The sequence below is a fragment of the Garra rufa genome, chromosome 22 (genome assembly GCF_049309525.1).
Source record: "Garra rufa chromosome 22, GarRuf1.0, whole genome shotgun sequence".
Taxonomy (NCBI): domain Eukaryota; kingdom Metazoa; phylum Chordata; class Actinopteri; order Cypriniformes; family Cyprinidae; genus Garra; species Garra rufa.
In genome coordinates this window covers 150,191-167,920 of record NC_133382.1, presented here as the reverse complement: position 1 = coordinate 167,920, position 17,730 = coordinate 150,191, and the positions used below count along the sequence as shown (strand labels likewise).

Sequence of the window (17,730 nt, the reverse complement as noted above, 5' to 3'; positions counted from 1 at the left end):
GCTAGATACAGTATTTCTGTATGTCTTACTCTATTGTTAGATAAAATATTCTATTTTTGTGTTCATGACGTTGAAAGTAGGCTTATGTGGGGGTAGTTTGTGGGTGTTGGGATCCTCTCATATTACACTCCTTCGCGCGACAAACCCCTCAGTCGCGCCAAAACCCCACCTGTGTCACTCACCTTTTGTTCCTGCCAGAGACTGTCATTAAAAGCAGCCAGGAGACATTCGCCATTGATATAATGGCAATTAATCATCTGTGGTGATTAATTATGTCCCCGCTGAGTTAAAACCTGAGGCGCGCCTGTAATAACCTCAGAAGCACATCAAGAAGAGCGCGCGCCCACAGCGCGCCGACTGCCCCGCCAACAAACCCCCACAGGCTTGGTCAGAGCGCGTCTCTGATTGGCTAAGAGAGGCGCTCTGAGGCATTTCCTCCTCGTTCGGCCAATCGCCGTTGATATATTTGCATAGCAGCGACGTGATTGGCTGAGAGATGGTGTAACTCTTCAGAGCGCCAGAAAACAAGCTTTAGCGGGTGATTCATATTCGCTTGACCAGAGGTACGACTGAAATAAGCTCAGATCTTCTTATTTAGAAAGAAAATGATGTTTATTTAAGAAGGAAAAGAAGCGATCACCTTTTGCAAAGGATTTATTTACGTTTTCAGGATTTCCTTAATCAAGGACGGAAGTTTAAGGTAAGAATATAAAGTTAACATTACTATCTGACTAATGTAAAAATCATATAAATGATCTTTTCAAACTCAAGTTTGAGTTTTACTGACAAACATTTTATTAGTATTCAAATATTCAGAAAAGGAGGATGTATATAAAAGGGGTTTTAATATTATAAGCATCCTGCTTAACTCCTACAAAACAATGTAAAATAAAGCATAAAATATTGTGACAATCATATTAATGTAAATTATTTCAAACGTTTAATCGTTATATTTTTTTCTTCTGAAAATCTGATTTCGTTACCAGGCAACTGGTGAAATATTTGCGCCAAAATCTTGCCACCATCATCAGATCAGATCACTTTTTGAGAATCATGTGATCATTAGTCATTACATTATGGTCTTTTGTTATAATAATGTAGTGTTATTTACTAGCAGTGTTTGAATAACTTGGCATCATGTTATAATAACTTCATTAGTAAGTAACAAACATCACATTCATACTTTACACATATTAATATATTCATACTCAGATATGGAATTTAAGCAGATATATACTATATTATGTAAAATTGTTGGTATTACATAGTAATAACAATGCAAAACCAGTCATAAGAGCCATTAAGCTGTAAATAAATAAGCTTTTCATTGATATATGGTTTGTTAGGATACAACTATTTGAAAATCTGAAATCTGAGGGTGCAAAACAATCTAAATATTAAGGAAATTGCTTTTAAATTTGTCCAAGTGAGCTACTTAGCAATGCATATTACTAATCAAAACTTAGGTTTTGATATATTTATGGTTGGAAATGTGCAAACATGATCTTTACTTAATATCCTAATGATTTTTGGCATAAGAAAATCGATAATTTTGACCTACACAATGTACTTTTGGCTATAGCTACAAATATACCTGTGCTACTTTGGGCTGGTTTTGTAGTCCAGGGTCACGTATTAACTCATCATCTACATGAACTAATTTACTAATAGCATCTAATGACAAATGATTTTTCTGTTTTTTTTTTTTTTAGATGGAGATGAAGTGTTTAACTTTAAAGGATTTGCTTAGTGCGAGGACGCTAGTGAATAAGACAGGCTCAGATGATACTGGCAACAAGAATGACCAGAAAGTAAGACATCTAAATGTAATTAAAGCATTATTTTTGTTTGCAATACATCTACTGCCTCATTAGATTAACTTCTACCCATGATTTCAGGAGAACATCTGCATGGACCGAAGAAAAATGACACCACTGAAGTGCGAGACAGCAGCTGTGAATGGACTTAGGAGAGTTTCCAGCCCAGATATTGCCCATATAACCCCTATTAAACATGTGGAGAAGGTCCATCCGGACCCCTGGACCCCAACAGCCAACCTAAAAATGCTGATCAGCGCTGCTAGCCCAGATATCCGGGACAGGGAGATGAAGAAAACCCTCTTTAGACCCATTGAAAATGAAGAGAAGGCAATAGAGGAGGATGAAGAGGAAGAACTTGACGACTCGTGTCAGGTATGAAAAGAATTAGTCTAAATCAGTGTGATGTTTGGAAACTTAAACACACAATTCATCTTAAATATGTTCAGTAGACTTAGCTGGTTGTATCTCTCTGTTTTGCAGTATGAAGCGTTGGACGATTCTGAGAGGAGACCCAGTCGCAAACAGAAGAGTTTGGGGCTTTTGTGTCAGAAATTTCTGGCCTTGTACCCTGATTACCCAGAAACCTCTGAGATCATCAATATTTCTCTGGATGAGGTGGCCACACGCTTGGGTATGAGAAAATAACTCCTATACTGAATCAAATCCTGTTCGATATCACAGAGAGAAGAGGGGCAGAAGGGTCAATATAAAGTAGATATATGTGACCCTGGACCACAAAAACCAGTCATAAGATTCATAAATAAGCTTTCCATTAAGGTATGGTTTGGAAAATCTGGAATCTGAGGGTGCAAAAAAATCAAAATATTGAGAAAATCGCCTTTAAAGTTGTCCAAATTAAGTTGCATATTAATCAAATATTAAATTGAGATATATTAACAGTAGGAAATTTACAAAATATCTTCATGGAACTTGATCCTTACTTAATATCCTAATGATTTTTTGGCAATATTTTACATAATATTTATAAAATTAGAAATAAATTATTTGGAAGTGAGTTATTTAAAAAGTAATTCATTTAATACAAATTAAACAGATCAATGTATTTATATTTTACATAATAATTAAATAAATCATTTGAGAATTGTTTGTATTGAAAAATGTATGTAAAATAAACTTATTTATATTAGATGGCAAGCCTTTGATTCTCTGATCGTACTGTAGTATTTTTCACAAATAAATGCATGTTTGCTGATGAATTTCTGATGTTACATGAGAAAGTATTATAGCGTTTATTAATCTATTACTAATAATAGAAAAGCAAACGCTATTTACTTTCTTCTCATGCACAAAATAAGAGTCATGAACGGAATCAATATGAAAGTGCTTCTGGTGCATCTTCCAAACATAAAAATGCTATTAAATAAAAATTGCATTTAGTAGTAAATTGCAAGTAGTAACTGGCAACTGTGACGCAGGTGTTGAGAGGCGACGTATCTACGACATTGTGAACGTACTGGAGTCTCTAATGCTGGTGAGCAGAATGGCTAAGAATCTGTACGTGTGGCACGGACGTTCAGCGCTGCCGCAGACCCTGCAGGACCTCCATCAGGCGGGTCGAGAGCAGGGCTACCATCTACAGATGGACCAGAGAGAAGGAAGCAGCCCGTATGCCGCCCACCACATGCAAAACACACACGGTATGGCATGCAGACATATTCCTGTTCATACTTTTTTTTTTGTAAAAGTATTCAGTTTGCATTGCATTGCATTGCAAAAAAAAAAAAAAACGAAACTCGTCTCTACTCATATACAGTGCCTTGCAAAAGTATTCATACCCCTTCATTTTTTTTCAAATTTCGTTTTGTTGCCGCATTATGTTAAACTCCTTTAAATTAGTTTTTCCTCACATCAATTTACACTCCATACACCATAATGATGACAAAGCAAAAACCAGATTTGCTAATTTTACAAATGTATTAAAAATAAAACACTGAAATAAGTACATTGCATAAGTATTCATACCCTTAACTCAGTACCTAGTTGAAGCACCTTTACAGCCTCAAGTCTTTTTGGGTATGATGTGACAGGCTTTGCACATCTGCATTTGGCAATTATCTGCCTTTTTTACCTCACCTTTTCACCTCTCAAGCTCTGTCAGCTTGGATGGGGGCTAGCAGACATTTTCTAGAGTCCTAGTTGTTCCAATCGTCTTCCATTGTGGATAATAGAGGCTACATGCTTCTGTGAACCTTCAATGCGGCAGATTTTTTTCTGAACTCTTCCCTAGATCACTGCCTTAACGCAAGTCTGTCACTGAGCTCTACAGGCAGTTATCTTGACCTCAGGACTTGGTTTTTGCTCTGATATGCATTTTCAGCTGTTAGACCTTTTCTGAGAGGTGTGTGCCTTTCTAAATCAGACTCATTCAAATGAATTTGCCACAGTTTAACTCCACTCGAAGTGTAGCAACATCTAGAAGCAATATGAATGCTCCTGAGCTAAAAGGGTACGAATACTTATGCAACGGGATCTTTTCAGTTTTTTATTTCTAATAAATTTGCAAAGTTGCTTTGTCATTATGGTGTATGAAATGTAGATTGATGTGGGAAAAAAGTAATTTAAAGCAGTTTAACATAATGCTGCAACAAAACAAAATGTGAAAAAAAAATGAAGTGGTATGAATACTTTTGCAAGGCACTGTATATTGCACTTAAACGGTTTATGTTGAAACCATAGTGACTGTTGCCCCATTAACACTATTATTAGTGTCTCACCCATGTGTTCCATTAATCGGTCACCAGTTAACAGCGTCTCGGTCACAACACTGGTTACCAGGTCTTTGTGTTGATCACTGGTAATCCCATCACAGCACAGGGACTCTTTGTTATAAATGTACCATGCTCTTACAGACAGGCCAAAGAAGAAAGCTAATTATCCAGAGGAAGATGAAGCTGCAGGTTTAGACATGTTTCTGTTTGCTGAGCTCCTGTAGGGGTGATTTGATTAAATCACAACACTGTTGACCTTCATTTGGAGAAACTACGCTCAGTTCAATAATAATATAGTTCATAGGTCACTGTAGCAGGGCTACAGGTACGATTTCTGCTTTTAACAAAAACTAAATAAATTAGTATTTCATGCAAAGTTATTATATTTAGCTGAAACTATGAACCTTTGTTACATTAACTAAAATAAACGTAATATTAAATAAAATAAAAAATTAAATACATACTTTAGCTAGCTGCAATGCAGTTTCTCATTTTATTTAATTTTACTTGATGTACTAAAATAACTAAAACAAAATAAAGAAATAAAGAAATAAATTAGTATGTCATGTAAAGTTATTAGATTTAGCTAAAACCATGAACATTTGTGTCTAAAATAAACTAAATATTAATTTAAAAAAGTACATTTTTAAATGCACGCTTCAGCTAGTTGCAATGCAGTGTTTCTCTTTAACTTGATGTACTAAAATAACTAAAACTGAAGTAAAATTAATAAAATCTATATAGACATTTAAATGTGTATACATAAAACCAAAAGTAAAATTACAAAGAAAACAGAAAATATAAAAATGAACCTAAAATATTAATACATTTTTTTTTTTTATAAAAATCTGCAATGAAAAAGTATATATGACAAAAACAAAATTACTAAAACTTAAACTAAATATTAATTTAAAAAACGTATAATAGTAAATTAACACCAATGTCATGAACAATCCAGTGCTTTTTGTCTATTCACTGCACAAATATAGAAGTTATGGCAAATATGATGATTATTTATGTTTATTCTGACATAAAAAAAAATAAACAAATTAGTATGTAATGCAAAGTTATTATAGTTACCTAATTATATTATAAACCTAATACTACTAGTTTAACTTGATGTACTAAAATAACTAAAAGTGAAATACATTAATTCAAATCTACATAGAAATGTATATTTTTATAAGAATAAAAATCTAAAAATGAACCTAAAATATTAATAAAAACTGTAATAGTATTTCAGTAACAGTAAATGAACAATCCGGTGACTTTTTTCTATTCAATGCACAAATATAGAAGTTATGGCAAATATAAACATTATTTTTTGTTAATTTTGACATTTAAAAAAATTAAAAAAAAAACACACAAACAAAAAAAATCTCTAGTATATGCTGTAATTTTCCATGCTTCAAACTAAATCATTTGACTTTTAAAATGCACATTAAGTTATTTGATAGCTCTGGTATTTTCTGCTGATGAAATAAAAGCTGCTAATGATTTTAGCCCCAGTAATTCTGCTAAATAGCTTTATATAATGCCCTTAAACTTTTAATTGTTCAAGGTGAGCAATTTTGCTACCCCCAGCTGTTTAAAATCTATATTTATTAGTTTGTTTGCTCAGGATCCAAGTGTTTAATTTCACAAGATTTGAGCATTTAAATGCATCTCTTCATGTTTCCTAAATTTGATGTCTTGATAAAGAAATGAAGCATCCTGCTGTCCTCATCTGGATCCTCTGATGTGGTTATTGTGTTCTGGCTGGCTTCTTGTCCCATGTGGCCGCTGTCTCTAAGCAACAGCTTTGCTTTCTAACAAAAGCTTATTACCGTCCCGTCATGAGGGCAGGAGTCTCACTCGACCAGCCGATTCACCAAGCAATCATAGCATTCCTCATATCCACTAACTCTGATTTTCTGCTGCCAGTCAGCTCAGATTTATTCACTCATCCTTTATTCATGTCTTCCATTGTCTTTATTTAGTGTATAAGTTGTTAAAACTGAAAAAAAGGATAATCCTTGATTTATCAAGAAATGTTTTTTACAGTTTCCTAAGTTGCTGTATGATTTTTCGAAGACCTTAATTTTAAAGACTAATGCATTCACTTTACTAATGCGTTCACTTCCAAAACAAAAAATTTACAGATAATGTAGTCTGTCACCCTCTTGTCATTTAAGATGTTCGTGGCTTTCTTTCTTCAGTCGTAAAGAAATTATGTTTTTTGAGGAAAAATTTCAGGATTTCTCTCCATATATTGGACTTCTATGGAGCCCCTGAGTTTGAACTTCCAAAATGCAGCTTCAAAGAGCTCTAAACAATCCTCATTACATTTTATATATATATATATATATATATATATATATATATATATATAAACCAGTCATGAGGTTAAATTTTACAAAACTGAGATGTATACATCATTTGAAAGCTCAATAAATAAGCTTTCTGTTGATGTATGGTTTGTTAGGATAGGACAATATTTGGCTGAGATACATTTATTTGAAAATTAGGAATCTGAGGGTGCAAAAAAATAAAAATACTGAGAAAATCACCTTTAAAGTTGTCCAAATTAGGTTCTTAACAATGCATATTACAAATCAAAAATTGCATTTTGATATATTTATAATAGGAATTTTACAAAAAATCTTCATAGACATGATCTTTACTTAATTTCCTAATGATTTTTGACATAAAAGAAAAATCAATAATTTTGACCCAAACAATGTATTTTTGGCTATTGCTACAAATATACCCCAGCGACTTAAGACTGGTTTTGTGGTCCAAGGTCACATATATGGTTTGTTAGGATAGGACAATATTTGGTCGAGATACATCTATTTGAATATCTGGAATCTGAGGGTGCAAAAAAATCAAAATACTGAGAAAATCACCTTTAAAGTTGTCCAAATTAAGTTCTTAACAATGCATATTACTAATCAAAAATTACATTTTGATATATTTATAGTAGGAATTTTACAAAAAAATCTTCATGGAACATGATCTTTACTTAATTTCCTAATGATTTTTGACATAAAAGAAAAATCGATAATTTTGACCCATACAATGTATTTTTGGCTATTGCTACAAATATACCCCAGCGACTTAAGACTGGTTTTGTGGTCCAGGGTCACATATGATAAAAACGAAATTACAAAAAAATACAAATTTACCTACAATAAAAACTATAATAGTTTCAGTAATAGTAAAATATGATCATTATTTATGTTAATTCTGACATTAAAAAAAAAAGTATGTCATGCAGTTATTTTAGTTAGCTAAAATCGTCAATTTTTGTTACATTAAGCAAAGTAATCCTAATATTTAACTTTTAACTTGATGTACTAAAATAACAAAAACTGAAATAAAATGAATACAAATCTACACAGATATTTATATATGACAGAAACAAAATTAATAAAGCTAAAATTACTAAATATAAAAATGAACCTAATATATTTATAAAAAACTATAGGTTTGACAGTTAAATGTAAAAAAATACAAATATAGTTGATTAAAATCATAAACCTTTGTTTGACAAACATAAAATGACTAAAACATAAACTAAATTTATATATATACTACAACTAAAATTACAAAGAATTAAAAAAAAATAAACGTAAAATATTAATAAAAATGTCATGAACAATTCTTTGCCTGTTTTCTATTTGATGCACAAATATAGAACATTATTTTTGTTAATTCTGACATTTAAAATAAAAAACGCACACAAAAAATCTCTAGTACATACTGTCATTTTTCATGCTTCAAATTAAATAATCCTCACTTTTAAAATGCACTTTAGAAAAAATATGTAGGATGATTTTGAAATTGGAGAAAATGAGATGGGAGCCCCAGTAATTCTGCTAAATAGCTTTATATAATGCCCCTAAACTTTTAATTGTTCAAGGTGAGCAATTTTGCTACCCCCAGCTGTTTAAAATCGATATTCATTAGTTTGTTTGCTCAGGATCCAAGTGTTTAATTTCACAAGATTTGAGCATTTAAATGAATCTCTTCGTGTTTCCTAAATTTGACGTCTTGATAAAGAAATGAAGCATCCTGCTGTCCTCATCTCTAGTACATACTGTAATTTTTCATGCTTCAAATTAAATAATCTTCACTTTTAAAATGCACTTTAGGAAAAAATATGTAGGATGATTTTGAAATTGGAGAAAATGAGATGGAAGTTTTTCCACATACCCTAACTGTCTTGAACCGAAATACACAGAGTTCATGCAGAGTTAGACAGGAAAAGCATCTGAGGTTAAAAAGTATATAAATTGTATTTTTTTTTTTTTTTTTTTTTTTTGAAAATAAGCAATCGTTTCAGTAGATTAAGACCTTTCGTCCTCGGCTGTGATCATTTAGAGCCCTTTGATGCTGCATTTAAACGGCATTTTGCAAGTTCAAACTCAGGGCCACCATAGAAGTCCACTATATGGGGGGAAATCCTGAAATGTTCTCCTCAAAAAACATAATTTCTTTACGACTAAAGAAAGACATGAACATCTTGGATGACAAGGGGGTGAGTAAATTGGAAGTGAACTTCTCCTTTAATGCCTGAAATGACAACTTTTACATGGTTGTACATCTCTCTCATACAGCGGCCTCCAGCAGACGGAAGGACAAATCGCTCCGTATCATGAGCCAGAAGTTTGTCATGCTGTTTTTAGTCTCCAAAACACAGACCGTTACCCTTGATACAGCCGCTAAGATTTTGATTGAAGAGGGTCAGGACGAGTCCAGCCACAGCAAATATAAAAGTAAAACAAAAGCTGATTTTAATATTTTAAATACTATGCATTGCATTGTTGACTCAGTGTAGCTCACAATCTTTTTTTGCTTGTTTGTGTGTGTTTAGCTAAGGTGCGACGTTTGTATGATATCGCTAACGTCCTGACCAGCCTCAATCTGATCAAGAAACTTCACGTACGAGAAGAAAAGAGTCGTAAACCTGTTTTCAAATGGATCGGACCTGCCGATTTCCACAGCAGTAGTGGTACGTCCTGTTTAAACGCTTGCTTTAAGTTTAAAAAATCTTCAGTGTGATTATATTGTGCTCACTGTCTTTTAGATTCAGATGATTTGAGAGTCACAGAAGCGCAGATCGGTACCGCCGGGGAACGACGGGAGAAGATGACGCGCCACTCCTCGTTTCAGGTCATTCCTGCTCCTCCTGTCAATCAAAGACTCATAAGCTCCGCCCCCAGCACACCTCACAGATCTACAGGTGAGAACTGAGCAGAAAACATACCATAATGCAAATGTCTCTTTTACATTCGATGTCATTTGAGTGACAGTCGCTGTGTTTGATTTTTCAGACGAGCCGGTGGATTATTCTAGAAAGGGTGTGAACACCAGTGCAGTGTGTCGACTACAGTTTGGAGACAGGTGAGTCCACCTGTATAGAATTTGTATTTGCAGACTTTTCACATATAGCAAACTTAAGTCATTTATAAACAATGGATAAAGATCTAGGCTCAAAGGTTGTAGGTTCGAACCTGAAGTTGATGCATAAGCATTGCGCTTGTTTTACTAACATAGTTAGTTTGGAATTATTCATATACTACACTGAAAAATTGGTGTAGAAAGAATTTTCACCCGGAAATTGCTAGTAAACTCCACAGAAAATAAGAATTAGCAAGTAACTCATTGAATTACGTAGATTTAAAGTAGCACTTAAAAGTAGAACTAGTATTTTCTTGTAAAATGTCCTCCAATAATGGTTTATTTACAACTTGGAAAATTAAGTTTTACAGTGTTTTATAGTATTTATAATAATATTTTTTTTTAAATCCTTCCCATTTTTTGTGCTTTTGCCATTTGTACTCTTCTTTTTTCATATCTCTTAATTGTCATGTCAGTTTTAGTTATTTAGTACTTCACTTTAAACGTATTTACTTATTTTAAAAAATGTCAAACAATAATTTTTACGGTGTATTATAGTATTTATTATATTTTGAATTTTGCTTTTATTTTTAGATTTCCTTTTTTCATTCCATTGTTTTTTTTCTATATTTGGCGTTAATTTTTTCTGTCAGTTTAAGTAGTTTTAGTACTTAAATTTAAATGTACTTTAAATAAATTTAAATTTTAAATATTTCAAAATTAATTTTTACAGTGTATTATCGTAGGTATAATGCTTTTATTTTTAGATTTCCAGTTTTTATTTCAATTTTGTTGTGCTTTTGACATTTTATTATTTTTTCTCTATTTAGTGTTAATTTATTTTTATGTCAGTTTAAGTAATTGTAGTACTTCAATTTAAACGCACTTATTTAAAAAAAATTGTTAGTATGTAGAATGTTTTTATTTTTGCTATTGCTTTTATTTTAAATTTACGTTTAAATAATAATTTTATATTTTTAAATATATATGTTATGCTTTTGCCATTTTTATTTATTGAATTATTTTTTGTATCTCTATTTAGCATTTATTTATTCAAAAAATGTACTTATTTCTTAACTTTTACAGTGTATTATAGTATCTATAATATTCTGATTTAGCTTTTATATTTTTATTTTCATTTTTAATTAGTGTTTAATTTTTTTTTTTCAGTAATTTTGTCATTCTTATTAGAATGTATTTATATTTTGAATTGGCTTTTTTCCAAATTTCGTTTCGATTTTAGTTTGATTTTCAGTAATTTTGTCATTCTTATTTAGAATATATTAATACTTTGAATTAGCTTTTATTTTTTTTATAGCTCTGTTTAGCTTTAATTTATTTTTGTCAGTTTTAGTAATTGTAGTACTTAAACATATATAATGTTTAATTTACCTGCCAATGCAACATTTAATTGTTTCCGTCTAATATTTTATTTTATTTGACCTTTTATTCTCCGTTAACCAAAACTATTACTAATTACTGTGTTCAGTGGAAGCCCTGTAGTGCCGTCTACCGGACTGGCGTCACTAGTGGTCCCTCTTCAAGCTGACGTCCCGTATGCATCACTGCCTGTTTCAGCCCAGTTCGCTCATCACCCATTAGCATACCTCCCTGGTCTGCCGCAAACACCCCTGTTCATGGTGTACAGCGGACACGTCCCAGACGCCGTCACCCAGAGGTCACCTGTCTCAGACCACAGGGAGGGAAACCTAAAGAAGAGAGAGAGGCAAGAGGAAGAGGATGATGATGATCAGACAGCTAAACGAAGCAAACGCTCAGCTTCCATAGAAAGTGAAATGGTGAGTTTTGTGCACCAAATTGAAACTCTATATATGGGTCAAAGACGTTAAGATGTCTGAATCAAAAGAAATTTACAACATTGATTTTATGTCCATAGAATGCACATTTAATGTAAGTAAAGTACTTTTAAGGTTAAAGTTTTTGGAGAATAAAATATCAAAATTTGGTTGAAATAATCTTACATTGTTATTTAGTGTAACGATATTATGTAAACATTCAAACAAAATAGTCTGACTTGTGCATATTGTAACACATACACGAATTAGGGACAATATTAAATTTTATTGTGTTTGAAATGAGTAAAACCATTCTTACTGACAAATTGTAAAAAATGTAGAATTACAACTAATTAGTATTTGGGTGAAAGTAATTAATCTTTCAATATTTCATAAATTGATTTTTGTTGTAAAAATGCCTGACAAGATTTCTTTTGTAAATTAGGGGGAAATGTATTATTTTTTAAAATGTAAATAAATTAAACAGAAAACCTTTTTTGAAAAAATCTATTTAAAGCACGCTTGAAAAAATGCTTTTCTTACATAGACTTTTTGTCTTGTTTCAAGCCAAAATATCAACAACAAAAAAATCTTAAATCTAGAAGGATTTTCCAGACAAGTAAAAAATCATTGTCTTGTCTCTAGAAAAAAGAAGTTAAAATTAATTGAGGTGTAAGAAAAATAATCTTATCTGTTTGAATTATTTTTTTTTTTGCTTACCCCATTGGTAGATTATTTCGCTTGTTCTAAGCAAACACTCACTTTAATTTTGAATAGTTTTTTCTGAAAACACGACCATTTTTACTGGAAACAAGACAAAAAATCTAAATAAGAAAAGCATTTTTGAAGTGTAATTAGTATTTTGGGTGAAAGTAATTAATCTTTTAATGTCATAAATAGATTTTTTTTTTTATTGTAAATATGCCAAACAAGATATCTTCTGTAAATTTGGGGAAAATGTATGAATTTTTTTTTTTTTTACTTAGAAAAAATAAAACAAAAATGTAAATAAATGAAACAGAAAACTTAAAAATAATAATAATAATTTGGAAAAACAGTTTAATGAAGTATTAAGGTCATTGTACACTGAGTCCGAAATGTAAAAAAAAAAAAATATATATATATATATATATATATATATATATATATATAAAATCGAATCAGGATTAATTTTCTGCGTTTTCGCATCCATAACAAGCATTTTGATAGGAAACGAGGATGAACAGAAAAAACATTTCGGACTCAGTGTGCAGTGACGTTTACACTTATTGTTTTTATGCTTAAACACTTTTTTGTCTTTGACCCATATACAATTAAAATGTATCAGATATTTCTGACCCTGATTATTGAGTATGATGTAAAGATAATGTTTATAATGGCAGCAACCCCAATACTATAAACTGTCATTATGAAGGCAGTAATTTGATCTCTAACTTGTGTAAATGTCTCCCAGGGTGAGACTGAGAGTCTGAGCTCCAGCACCAGAAGGTCTCCAGTCTGTTCTCGAGAAGGTTCCCCATGGGACGAGGCCTCATTTGGGCAGATGAATGAGGAAGACACGGTGCCGCCCAGCCCTAAAGACCCCCTTCTGTCCTCTCACTACCTCTATGTTCCCAACACAGCAGGTAAATGAAAACCTGAGCTCCGAATGTCAATCTTTTCAAATATACACTCATTCTAATGATTCAAATGGTTGTTTTTTTCTCTAGGTCTGAATGGTTTGAACTTCCTCATGCCTGCGGGACATACACAAGGCGGCGTTCCAGCCGTAGCTGTGCCTTATTTTTTGATGCATTCGCCACTTATAGCAGGTGCAATGCCTACTTCTGGCACTGAGGGGGCTGCCAGCAGTGGTTTGAGTTTCAGCATGCCCACTGTGTTGTCACCGGCCCAGTTTGTGATGGCAGGAGGGGCATTTGGTGTGGCTGAAACACTGAACAGCCCTGAGCATCATGGGCACAGAATAGCAGCAGCTACACTCTCACCACAAGGACCACGAGCACAAGAAAGCCCTCAGCCTGCACAAACACAGGTCAGTTTACTGCCTACTTTTTTTTTAGTCATGCACTAAATTTACGGGTTTTGTAACCACACTACCAGTCCAAAGTTTTTGAATTTTGTTTTTAATGTTTTTTAAAGAAGTCTCTTCTGCTCACCAAGCTTGCATTTTTTTTATTCAAAGTACAGCAAAAATGGTAAAATTTTGAAATATTTTTACTATTTAAAATAACTGTTTTCTATTTGAATATATTTTAAAATGTAATTTATTCCTGTGGTTTCAAAGCTGAATTTTTAGCATCATTACTCCAGCCTTCAGTGTCACATGATCATTCAGAAATCATTCTAATAGGCTGATTTGCTGCTCAAAAAAAACATTTATGTTGAAAACAGCTGAGTAGAATTTTTTTAAGTTTCTTAAAAAAAAAAAAAAGAAAGTTCGGAAGAACAGCATTTATCTGAAATAGAAATCTTTTGTAACATTATCAACGTCTTTATCATCAATTTTGATCAATTTAAAGCATCCTTGCAAAATAAAAATATTAATTTCTATAATTTCTTTTGCAATAAAAAGAAATAAAAATTATACTGACTCAAAGTTTTTGAATGGTATAGTGTATAATATTACTTTATAGTGTATAATATTTCAAATAAATGCTGATCTTTGGATCTTCCTGTTCAAGAATCCTGAAACAAACGTTCACAACTGTTTTCACTGCAAAAAATGCTTTTCTTAGATTTTTTTGTCTTGTTTCCAGCCCAAATATCTAACAATTCTTAAATCAACAAAGATTTTCTAGACAAGTAAAAAACAAGTAAAAATGAAGTGCGTTTTTGCTTGTTATACGCAAAAAACTCATTTAATTTTGACCTTTTTTTTTTTCTGAAAACAAGAAAAAAAATGTTACTTGAATTTCTAGATATTTGGGCTGGAAACAAGATACAAAATCTAAGTAAGAAAAGCATTTTTGCAGTGTTAAATATTGATATAATAATAATAATAAATTATTGAACAACAAATCAGCATATTAGAATGATTCTGAAAGATCATGTGACACTGAAGACTGAAGTAATGATGCTGAAAATTTAGCTTTGATCACAGGAATAAATTACATTTTAAAATATTTTTAAAAAGAAAGCATTTATTTTAAATAGTAAAAATATTTTACTGCTTTTAGATCAAATAAAAGCAGGTTTGGTGAGTAAAAGAGAATTCTTTAAAAAAAAAAACATTAAAAATCTTACTGTTCATAAACTTTTGACTGGTAGTGTACTTGTTCCAAAAATATTCAAAAGTAACATTCCCATTAAGTTTGTGAAATAATACAATGGAATGCTCTCTTAACATTCACATAACTAAAAAAAAAAAAAAAAAAATCATTAAGTTTTAAACATTTAGAAATATTTTCTAATGGAAACATTAGAAAATGTTTAGCTGGGTTTCAAAACTAACTGCAACTTTAGTGTTTATTATTAATTAAATCTGAATGATGCCTTTTATTTAAGCATTATTAAACTTCATTTAAATAAAAACTTTACTTTTGGTTTTGCAAAAAAAAAATAATAATAATTTAGTATGCAGTGATACACATTTCAAACAGTAGTATGTTTTATATATGGTTTCTGACCTTACTACTTTGCTATTTCAGACTCCGGTGACACCAAAGGAAGCGGCAGTGGGGTCCAAATCGTTCTTCGAGACCCCTGGAGCCTTCGGGTCTCTCAGCACCTCACCGGCGGCACGCAAAAGAGGCTCCGCCCAGAGGAGGCTGGACATCGGACACGCCGCAGCCAATTAAATTAGCCGCTGCTTTGGTGTCAGTACATTTTCAAGCTTCTGTGGTGCTAGAGTGCCAAAGACAGAAACAGCATTACACAGTAAAATCTGACTTGAAATATTTCTGATGAAATGAACACTTCCTGTTTACTAACTAGTGAACATCAGAATACTAGAAGAGGGCAGATACTAGTCCAGTAGTAGTCTGTTACACGCCCTCTTGTGGCTGTATTTCTGTTCTCCCTCACCATTTTTGATAGTATTTCGGAGTTCATTTCACATCCGTATAACAGTATGTTACCTGATTTAGTTTATTATTTATTATAGTAATCCAGAGACTAAGATCAGCGATCCAGCTTTAGCACTACATATTTAAAAATGTGAAAATGAATTAAGTCTGGATTAGTCTCTTAGACAACAGCAAACACACAGATTTGCTCAATAGTATGTTCACTATTTTTTTAACAGTTTGTAGAAGTGCCATCTTGGTGAAGCCGACATGCCTTACAAATGTATTTTGTGCCTTCACCAGAAAGAATGAATGAATTGTATGATTTACGGATTTAAAAAAAAAATAATAATAATGGTTGTAATGTTTAACACTGTTAAAGTTTAAGGTGCTACATCTGTGAAACGAATAGGAAACAAAGACATACTTGAATAACCAGTGAATATTATCTGCAATCACTGGGCAAAGCAGAAATATCACAGTACTGTACTGTTTTGGAAAAATAGTATGTTTATGTATTAACTGTTCTTAGACTAGTAATAAATTATTTTTGCAAACCACATCCATAGAGCTGTACAGTATTTACAGTACTGTAACTCAGCGTTGAATATTTTGTATGCATTTGTATTCGTATGTCAGTGTTTAAATGTCTTCGTTGGATGTTTAAAGCCACACTGCTCAATCTGTATGGTGCTTTTGTTTGTCAGATGTATTTTCAATCACTTTATGTGTGGACACAGGTGTCATACATGTAATACATAAATAAATATATGTCAAATGCAATATTACTTTTTCTTGCATTATTCTCTTGATTTTGTGTGTTTGTGCACAGTACAGATCATGGGCTTGATTTTGTATGACCACAAGATGGCAGCATATACAAAAAATGAAATATAAGCTGAAGTGCTGAATATAGTGCTGAATCTGGGAAACAAAGGTCAAAACATTTCATAATTGTCCTTTGAGATTTTGATATCAAAACAATCAGTATTTATCAGTGAACCTGTATTTGAACACAATGAACCATGACTACGCATTAACCTGATAACAACTCTTTTAAAAGGTTAAAGCAACTAATTTTTATTACCTTGAAATACAGTTGCTTAAAAAATAAATAAGGTTATCCACGTTTTCTGTGGAAAAACCAAACAGAACTGTACAAAACAGCTAGTTTTGCTGCTTGATAATGCAAATTGTTGTCTTACCATGTTATTTTAATGTATTATCTTCTTAATTATGAGCACACTGGTTAGTAATGAAAACATTTTTACTGTTTATTGCACTTTGTAATTCTCGTTATAATGAACCAGAAGTCTGCAAGACCCATAAATAAAGAATAAAGTGGTCTTAGTAAGTGTAGCATACATCTTTCCGAAGGGAAAAAAACTTTAAGTTGTTAAAAACTCTCTAAAATTGTTTTGAAATTTGTGGGTTGTTAAAATTACGTGACTTCGTACCATTATACTATAAACCTCTCCCTCACAGTTTCGTATTCATCCGCGTTTGAGTATGGTCTATTGTCTGCCATTTTCTTTGCATTTAAGTCCGATAGTTAACAAGAATTACACTTAGGTTTAAGTTGTCAAAAACTCCTTAAAATAGTTTGAAAGTTGTGGGTTGTAAAAATTACGTGACTTCGTAGGCTACCATTATAAAATACTATAAACCTCTCCCTCACAGTTTCGTATTCATCCGCGTTTGAGTACGGTCTATGCATTTAAGTCCGATATTTAACAAGAATTACACTTAGGTTTAAGTTGTCAAAAACTCCTTAAAATTGTTTTGAAAGTTGTGGGTTGTAAAAATTACGTGACTTCGTACCATTATAAAATACTATAAACCTCTCCCTCACAGTTTCGTATTCATCCGCGTTTGAGTATGGTGTGTATTGTCTGCCATTTTCTTTGCATTTAAGTCCAATAGTTAACAAGAATTACACTTAGGTTTAAGTTGTCAAAAACTCCTTAAAATAGTTTGAAAGTTGTGGGTTGTAAAA

The 17,730-nt window shown here is 32.1% G+C and overlaps 1 protein-coding gene across 1 annotated transcript; it reads left to right on the top strand.

Annotated features, from left to right (window-relative positions):
• The first annotated feature begins 569 nt into the window (after positions 1-569).
• LOC141298268 (transcription factor E2F7-like) lies at positions 570-16,289 on the top strand. Its single transcript, XM_073828776.1, has 13 exons — positions 570-700; positions 1,713-1,811; positions 1,899-2,192; positions 2,301-2,451; positions 3,257-3,478; positions 9,151-9,309; positions 9,408-9,545; positions 9,621-9,776; positions 9,868-9,937; positions 11,424-11,733; positions 13,184-13,355; positions 13,440-13,762; positions 15,378-16,289. The coding sequence occupies exons 2-13, from the start codon at positions 1,713-1,715 to the stop codon at positions 15,525-15,527; spliced, it is 2,244 nt and encodes a 747-aa protein (XP_073684877.1). The 5' UTR covers positions 570-700; the 3' UTR covers positions 15,528-16,289.
• The last annotated feature ends 1,441 nt before the right edge of the window (positions 16,290-17,730 follow it).

Coding starts and splice junctions, on each gene's coding strand:
- LOC141298268 (XM_073828776.1), top strand. CDS start 1,713: ATGGAGATGAAGTGTTTAACTTTAAAGGATTTGCTTAGTGCGAGGACG. Junction 2,193..2,300: donor AACTTGACGACTCGTGTCAG/GTATGAAAAGAA, acceptor TCTGTTTTGCAG/TATGAAGCGTTGGACGATTC. Junction 2,452..3,256: donor TGAGGTGGCCACACGCTTGG/GTATGAGAAAAT, acceptor ACTGTGACGCAG/GTGTTGAGAGGCGACGTATC.